The sequence below is a fragment of the Erinaceus europaeus genome, chromosome 1 (assembly GCF_950295315.1).
Source record: "Erinaceus europaeus chromosome 1, mEriEur2.1, whole genome shotgun sequence".
In the NCBI taxonomy this organism is placed as follows: Eukaryota; Metazoa; Chordata; class Mammalia; order Eulipotyphla; family Erinaceidae; genus Erinaceus; species Erinaceus europaeus.
In genome coordinates, this window is record NC_080162.1 from 168,917,791 (window position 1) to 168,926,707 (window position 8,917).

The following is an 8,917-nucleotide window of genomic DNA, read 5'->3' on the forward strand; positions in this document are numbered from 1 at the left end:
ACTTGGGGAGCTTGAACCTGGGGCCTTGTGCATGATGAAGCATGTACTCTCCTTACCCTGGAAATTGAAGCCTCAATTAAAAAAAAAAAAAAAAGGGCCTGGGATAATGAAACATTGGTACACCAGACTTGCATGCCTGAGGCCCAGAGGTCCCAGGTTCAGTTCCTGACAATAACATATGCCAGAGCTGAACAGTGCTATCTGGTCTGCCTCTTCTGAAAATGAACACATCTAAAAAAACTTAACAGGATTAGCATTTATCTGTGAGGTTTACAACAAAATAGTGTTAATTTACAACAAAATAATAGATAATAAAATGAGGGGTAGTTGCTTTAAAGTTAACCTGTGATTCATGCTTCACATTAATTTACATGGTGAATAGAAATTAGGGAGACCACCAACATATTTTATATCACTCATAATTTACTAGTGTATCCTGGGCTAGTTTTTTCTTTTTTACATTTTATTTATTTATTTTGGATAAAGACAGAAATTGAGAGGGAAGGGGGATATATATATATGGAGAGAGAGAGAGAGAGAGGCACTTGCAGCAGTGTTTCACCCTTTTATGAAGGTTCCCCCTGCAGGTGGGGCCAGGAGCTTGAACCTGGGTCCTTTTGCTCTAAAATGTTGTGTATAACTGTGTGCCACTGCCTCACCAGGGTTTTTTTTTCTTATAGTAGTAATTGCATATGAAGTATATTAACCAAATGTGCATACAGAAGACATTTATTTTATTTTTTTAATTTCTTTATTGGGGAATTAATGTTTTACATTTGACAGTAAATTCAATAGTTTGTACATGTATAACACTTCCCAGTTTTCTATATAACAATACAACCCCCACTCAGTCCTCTGTCATCCTTTTTGGATCTGTATTACCCCCCACCCCCCAAACACACACACACCTACCCCAGAGTCTTTTACTTTGGTGCAACATGCCAATTCCAGTTCAGGTTCTACTTGTGTTTTCTCTTCTGATCTTGTTTTCCAATTTTGCCTGTGAGTAAATAGTAAACTATTCATTCTCCCTCCCCTCCTCCTTTTTTTTTTCTGCGTACATGTTTATCAGTGAGGCTCAGTGCACGCCAACTCCATTGTTCCTGGTGGGCCATATATATTTTTTTCCCCACTGTTCTCCAGAGCACTGCTCAACTCTGGTTTATGGTGGTGCAGGGGACTGAACCTGGGACTTTGGAGCCTCAGTTGTGAGAGTCTCTTTGCATAACCACTATGCTATCTACCCCTACCCCATATTTTTTCTTTTTGATAGAGAGTAAGACAGATTCCCTCTCTCTATCTCCACCTCTCTTCTCATTTCCTCTCTCTCTCTATCAAATAAATAAACTTAAAGAGAAAAGAGAGTAAGAGACAGAGAGATACATACTGCAGTGCGTCACTGCTCATGAAACCTTCCCCCTGCAGGTGGGGATTGAGGCTTGAACTCAGGTCCTTAATCAGTAATGTAACCTGAACCATACGTTTTTCCTTTAAAGAAGCATTGAAAACTATAGATTAATACTTTTAAAAATTAATTTACACATTTTAAGGTTTTCCTCATCTTGATTAATCTTGTTTTTTAGTTTCTAAACCTTATAGAATACTTATAGTAAACTTAGTACAAATTACTTTTAGTATGCTGAAATTAACCACATTTTTAAAAGGGAAACGAAACTGATGTTATCGTAAAAGACTTGCAGTGAAAAAAATGAAATGTTGTAATTTTTAAAATAGGCTTTTAACAAACATAGTAATTACAGGTGTTTGTGAAATAAACATGATTGTTCTTATTTCTTGTTAGAAAGCAATTGAACTGAATCCAAAAGATGCTACCTCAATTCACCTTATGGGTATTTGGTAAGAAAAAAATTTTAAATAAATATTTCAGTGGTATTTAATATGAACTTAAATTGCAGTGTGCATAAAAACCTTTATTACATAAAGAAGTTAGGTACAGAGGCTAGGTGGAGATACACCTGTTTGACCATACATAGTACCATACTCGAAGAACAGGTTTGAACTTCCGTTCCTCATGTGCAGGGGGGAAACTTCATGAGGGGTCAGCAAGTATCTGTCTCATTCTCTGTCTCCTCCTCCCCTCTCAATTTCTCTCTACCCTAATAGAAAGGGGGTAAAAATAGGAAAATTGGCCACCAGGAGTGGTGGATTTGTCATGCAGGAGCTGAGCCCCAGTGATAACTCTGGTAGCAACTGAAGAAAGAAGAGAATAAAATTCAGATGTCAAAGTGCAAGGACCAATGTAAGGATCCTGGTTCGAGCCCCCGGCTCCCCACCTGCAGGGGAGTCACTTCACAAGCGGTGAAGCAGGTCTGCAGGTGTCTATCTTTCTCTCCCCCTCTCTGTCTTCCCCTCCTCTCTCCATTTTTTCTCTGTCCTATCCAACAATGATGACATCAATACCAACAACAATAATAACTACAACAATAAAACAAGGTAATACATATTTTTTAAAAATTCAAATGTAAAATTAAAATGTTATTTCTCAGAATCAAGAGTATTTAATCCATTAAATTATCAGTTATGCATGTGTAATTAGAAAAGACTAAACTTGTGACCAACATTAAACATTTGTTTATTCCCTTTTATTGTCCTTGTTGCTTTATCGTTGTTTATTATTATTGTTGTTGTTATTGATGTCGTCGTTGGATAGGACAGAGAGAAATGGAGAGAGATGGGGAAGACAGAGTGGGGGAGAGAAAGATACACACCTGCAGACCTGCATCACCACCTGTGAAGTGACTCCCTGCAGGTGTGGAGCTGGGGGCTCAAACCGGGATCCTTAAGCCGGTCCTTGAGCTTTGCGTCATGTGCGCTTAACCCGCTGCGCTACCAAGGCCTCCCGTTAAACATTTTTATTCATGTGATTGAGAAACATGTACTAAGACTAAAGTGACATTAAGACTCTTTTGGGTACTGGCATTATAGCTCATCTGGGAAGATGCTGGCCTGTCCATGCATATGACTTGGGTATGAGCCTGGCCTCCACCAGACTGGGAGAGACTTTGGTGCTCTTTCTTACCTGAAAAAGTCAATGTAGAGTGGTGAAGTCCTGGCAAGGCCCCGCCACTCTCCCTTCATCCCCTCCCCTCTGCCCCACCCCCCTAATTTTTTTGGTTTGCTTTCTCTTTTTGGACTAGGCCAGACTTGTTCAGAGAGCCGTCAATGGCATAACCCTCCCATGAGCTGTACTAGGGATGTGGGTTGTGTGCACAGGAAAACAGGTGCTCTCCCAGGTCAACTGTCTCAGGGCTCTTAAAATGTTTTGCTAGACCTTAGATTCCCTTTGTCAAGAGCGACTTTATTTATTAGGCCATATAAGATTGGATTACTCTAGGATACTCTTAAGATCCTCGCATCTTCATAGTATGTAAAATGTAACAGTATAATCTTGACTGTTACCGCCTTTCCATTTTTATAAAACCCGATTTGCATAATTTTGCTAGTACATATAATACATAATGTTAAATACTGTATTGTAATTGCTTTTGCTATTTATATTTAATCACAAAATACACCCTGCTTGATGACTCGACCTGATGTCAGTTTAGATAATTGAGCATATTATTTGAGCATATAATTGAGCAAACCTATTTGATATTACCTAATTAAATACAAATAGCTGACACATGTAAAGGTTGAAGACCTCATTTGTATCTGCTTTATATCTGCTAAGAGGTTTAGCTTGAGAAAAAAAGGCCCAGTTTGAATGCATAAATGCTGTTTTATTTCTCTATAGGTGTTACACGTTTGCTGAAATGCCTTGGTATCAAAGAAGAATTGCTAAAGTGCTGTTTGCAACTCCTCCTAGTTCCACCTATGAGGAGGTAGTATGATGTCCTTTGTTAAGGTAGTACTGATTTCTAAACTGCAGTGCCACCTACATTGTCCACCCATCTGCAGTTCTGAACAGTGAGGGATTTCAGCAGTTTTCTAATGATCCAGTGCAATTGTCTTTTTCACAAGGTATAATATTTATTATCCATGACTGGTGAGGGATTTTTTTTTCTCGAGGTAAGTGTCAACTAAAGTAGTCCAAAAGGCTAAAAATCTACTATGCTTTTCTGTTTGAAATCTATGCTATATAAATGTTAGAATATAGAACAAGAAATACAGCACCAGTTAGGATATTTGAAGCATACATTCTGCACAGTAGTACTCATTTACCTGGAAAATAAATATTCACATCTGTGAAAGAACAGTAATTGTTATGCTCTTAGTGAGTTTGGAAAAATCGTGTTTCTTCTCTCATATTTTTTACTTTTTTTTCCCCTTTTGATCAACGTCTTCTTAATTTAAATTTATTAAGTTCTTATTGACTTAACATTGTTTTATAACACTGGTTTCCTTCCACCCCAAAATTATCTCTGGGACTTAGGACTTGGTGCTTGAATGACTCTGCCACCCCCAGTAGCCATTCATTCACCCTCCTCCCCACCCCCATCTTTCTAGGGACTGAAATGTGGGAGGGTAAGGAGGAAGAGAGAGAAGGAAGAGGAGAATGAAGAAGAGACAGGGGAGGAGGGAGACATGGACAGCATTATTCCACTACTCATCAAGGTTCCCCTCGGCGGGTGGGGACCAAGGACTTGAACCTGGGTCCTTATACATGTTAATCTGTATGCCACCTCAGAGTCCCTATATGTTCAAGGTCTTTTGCTTTTCCCACTGAAAATAAAATTTGATAGGGGTTTCTGGGTTTTGGTTTTTCACAGTTGTAAAATACTTATTGCTACTAAAAACAGTACATTCTAAGAACAAAGATAAAACACACTACTATTTTGGGGCCAGGCGGTGATGCACCTGGTTAAGTGATCACATTACAGTGTCCAAGGACGCAGGTTCAAACCCCTGGTCCTCACCCAGGGGGAAAGCTTCACCAGTGGTGAAGCAGGGCTGCAGGTGTCTCTCTCCCTATCTCCTCTCTCCTCTCTCCTCTCAATTTCTCTCTGTCTCTATCCAATAATAAATACAAAATATTAAAAAAACAAAGAATATTAATATTTTTAAGAAATCAAGTATCATTGCATTAGGAGAACACTAAGTGGGACAAAGAATTAGAGTTTCAGACTCACAATAACATTTTATGCAGAAAGTTCAATAGTAAAAAACTTTTACAAATTTACTGGTATAACCTATGTTCAAAATGTAAATTCAGCTTTTAATTTTATCCCATTTTTCCTAGGCATAATCATTGATATTATGATGTGAAAAAGCAAAATAGTTGAGTTCCACATGATATAGTTTTTATTTCTCAGTATAGGATACCAGTTTGGTACAAGTTGTAAATATAACAAACATGTTTTTACCAGAAGCGGTCTTGTTCTGTGATTATTTGGTAGTATTTATGTCCATTTTAGCTAGGCTAACCCACTGCTGAAATTCATCATTAAATTGTTTAAATTTCTTGATTTAAATTCTGAGGAAAAAAAATTTTTTTTTTTTAAATACTGATTGTTTTGTGGTCCGGGAGGTGGCGCAGTGGATAAAGCATCGGACTCTCAAGCACGAGGTCCTGAGTTCAGTCCCCGGCAGCACATGTACCAGAGTGATCTCTGGCTCTTTCTCTCTCCTCCTATGTTTCTCATAAATTAATTAATTAATAAACAAAATATTTAAAATAAATAAAAAATAGTGATTGTTTTTAACAATTTTCATTATGTCTTGATTTTTTTTTTAAACAGGCCTTAGGCTACTTTTACAAGGCAGAACAAGGTAATACATTTTTAATTTTACATACCACATACTAAAAATGTGAATGCATTTTATAATAACAATTATTAAAACACTAGTTTCTCTAGTGTACTTCACCCAGTTTGCACTAGACATTCAGAAACAATTTTTTTGAGGGGGTTAATGCTTTACAGTGCAATCATTGACATAGGTATACAGTTTCACTATATGATAGGTTCCCCAGAGTTTTCTTCTGATCCTTTCTCCCCCTCCCTCAGAATCCTTTGCTTTGGTGCAATACACCATGTTCAGTCCATGTTTCACTTTGTGCTCTTCCCTCCCTGTCCCTACTTCATTAAGTCCTGCTAATGAGTGAGATCATTTGGTATTTGTCCTTCTCTTTGTGGCTTATCTCACTCAATGTGATGTTCTCGAGTTTTATCCAATAGGATGCAAAGGAGACAACCTCATCATTTTTTGTTTTTGATTTAAAAAAAAAAATTTTATATGTATTTATTTTCCCTTTCGTTGCCCTTGTTGTTTTATTGTTGTTGTAGTTATTGTTGTTATTGATATCAACTTTGTTAGGACAGAGAGAAATAGAAGAGGGGAAGACAGAGATGGGGAGAAAAAATAGACACCTGCAGACCTGCTTCACTGCCTGTGAAGCTACTCCCCTGCAGGTGGGGAGCTGGGAGCTCGAACTGGGATCCTTATGCTGGTCCTTGCATTTTGCTTCATGCCACGTGCGCTTAACCCCAGTGCTACCGCCTGACTCCCAACCTCATCATTTTAAACAGCTGAGTAATATATATATCACAATTTTCATTCGTATACTTTTAAATATATCACAATGTTTTTAACCACTCATCTGATGTTGGACACCTGGGTTGCTTCCAGTTTCTGTCATTTATAAACTGCTGCTATGAACATAGGTATACACAGATCTCTTCTGATAGGTGTTTCTGTCTCATGTGGGTAAATCCCTAGGAGAGGAACTGCTTGGCTGTAGGGTAGGCCTATTCCTAAGGTTTCTTCAATAAATAAAATTTGGGCAAAGATCATTTGAGTAACAAAGAGGATAGTTCTGAATTTAAATAAAATTTTATTTGGGGGGTTATTGGTTTGCAGTAAATCCAGCTGTTATTGCCTATGTAAAAATTTCTCAGTTTTCTGCAAAACACTCAACCCCTAGTCTAGGTCCTCCTCCACCATCATGCACCAGCACCTTGAAGCACACTCCCCATACCCCTCTGAGTCCTTTACTTTGGTGAAATGCACCAAACCCAGTCCAAGTTCTACTTTGTGTTTCCCCTTCTGAATATATGTATGTATGTATGTATGTATGTATGTATGTATGTATCGCCGGGGCTCGGTGCCCGCACTATGAATCCACTGCTCCTGGAGGCCATTTTTTCCATTTTTGTTGCCTTTGTTGCATTTGTTGTAGTTATTGCTGTTATTGTTGTCATAGCTGTTGTTGTTGGATAGGACAGAGAGAAATCGAGAGAGGAGGGGAAGACAAAGGGGAAAGAAAGACACCTGCAGACCTGCTTCACTGCTCATGAAGTGACCCCCTGCAGGTGGGGAGCTGGGGGCTTGAACTGGGATCATTTTGCTGGCCCTTGCGCTTTGCGCCATGTGCACTTAACCCGCTGTGCTACCACCAAGCTCCCCTTGAATTTATATATTTTTTATGATTTATTGTTGGGAAAGCAAGAACCAGAGATCAAACTGAGGACTTGTGCTTTTAAGGCCAGCATGTTATCCATTGTGTCACTTTCCAGGCTTTGATCACTACTGAATATAAAGCAATTCTAGCATGATTCTTTTTTTTTTTTTTTTATTGGATAGAGACAGCCAGAAATCGAGAGAGGAGGGGGAGATAGGGAGAGCAGCCCTGCTTCACCAATTGTGAAGCTTTCCCCCTGCAGGTAGGGACCAGGGCCTTGAACCTGGGTCCTTGTGCACTGTAATGTGCGCACTTAACCAGGTGAGCCACCGCCTGGCCCCTAGCATGATTCTTTATTTGACATGATTACATCATTTTGAAAAGAGGCTTTGACACATTGGCCATTGGCTATTCAGGATTAGAAACATTAAATGTAAACTCTAGTTTTCGAACCAGACCAGTTTTTATTATATGGTAATTACTGTCGTTTGTGAAGAAGAATTTCATGGCATTCGTTTTTTCAAGAAGCAGCTTATAGGAGTGGCCCCAAACTCTCCTAAATGTATCCTTTTAAATAAATTAATACGCAAGCTTTTGAGTGGACATAGACATACTTCAGATTCATTCCCCCACGGCCACCACCATTTTTTTTTTAGGTGAACAAGAGAATTTTTGTTGCCTAAATCGTTTATCAACCACACAGATTTATTATTGAAGACCAAAAAAAATTAAACCTTAAAAAAAATGAGAGATTTATTTCATGAGATAACTTTGTTTTTGTTTCTTATGTACAGTGGATCCAAACTTCTACAGCAAAAACTTACTTCTCTTAGGAAAAACGTATTTGAAGTTAAATAACAAAAAACTTGCTGCTTTCTGGTTAATGAAAGCTAAGGACTACCCAGCACACACAGAGGAGGATAAACAGGTAAAAAACTGTTAGTCAAGTAGGTTTCCTGAAGGCACTATTAAATAATAGCAAAGTAAGAACTTTAAAAATATAATTGTCTAAATGTACATTGTTGGAAATAGTATTCTTTTCAAATGTGAACTCATTGAATTATTAGTATTACTTTCTGTATAGCAGATGTCTAATGACCATCAAGTAGATGTTCTGAATACTGTAAATGTTGTAATACTGAATTATTACTGTTAGCTATGTAGAGCAAGTCAAATGTTTCTAGATCAGTAAAGCAAAAGGATATGTGCAAATATGGCAGAGTTCTCTGACTGTTACCAGTTTTAAGAAATTTTACTCTGATTGCAATCCTGATATTTGGAATTTCTTTGAGATCACAATCTACTTTTTGAACTTAAATTTCAGAAGCTGACCTCTTATGCTATCCTGTTTATTTATAACACGTGTTTTTCCATTTTAGATACAGACAGAAGCTGCTCAGTTACTGACAGGTTTCAGTAACAAGAATTGAGAATTTCTGACACGAAGCACATGAAATACCTACTACTATCTTATAATCAAATTATAAAGATTATATACAAACCACAACTGTTTTATGTCTGTTTTCTCAGTACTTGAAATGTTGTGACCATTTA

At 37.9% G+C, this 8,917-nt stretch overlaps 1 protein-coding gene across 1 annotated transcript in view; it reads left to right on the forward strand.

The window, feature by feature from the left end:
• The window catches only part of RMDN1 (regulator of microtubule dynamics 1), a 32,161-nt gene extending 23,291 nt beyond the window's left edge, over window positions 1-8,870 (forward strand). Inside the window, exons 6-10 of the mRNA XM_016185660.2 lie at window positions 1,802-1,857; window positions 3,758-3,845; window positions 5,703-5,733; window positions 8,158-8,291; window positions 8,743-8,870. Coding sequence (XP_016041146.1) covers window positions 1,802-1,857; window positions 3,758-3,845; window positions 5,703-5,733; window positions 8,158-8,291; window positions 8,743-8,793 — 360 coding nt within the window. The 3' untranslated portion in view covers window positions 8,794-8,870. The remainder of the gene's footprint in view (window positions 1-1,801; window positions 1,858-3,757; window positions 3,846-5,702; window positions 5,734-8,157; window positions 8,292-8,742) is intronic.
• Window positions 8,871-8,917: the final 47 nt, after the last annotated feature.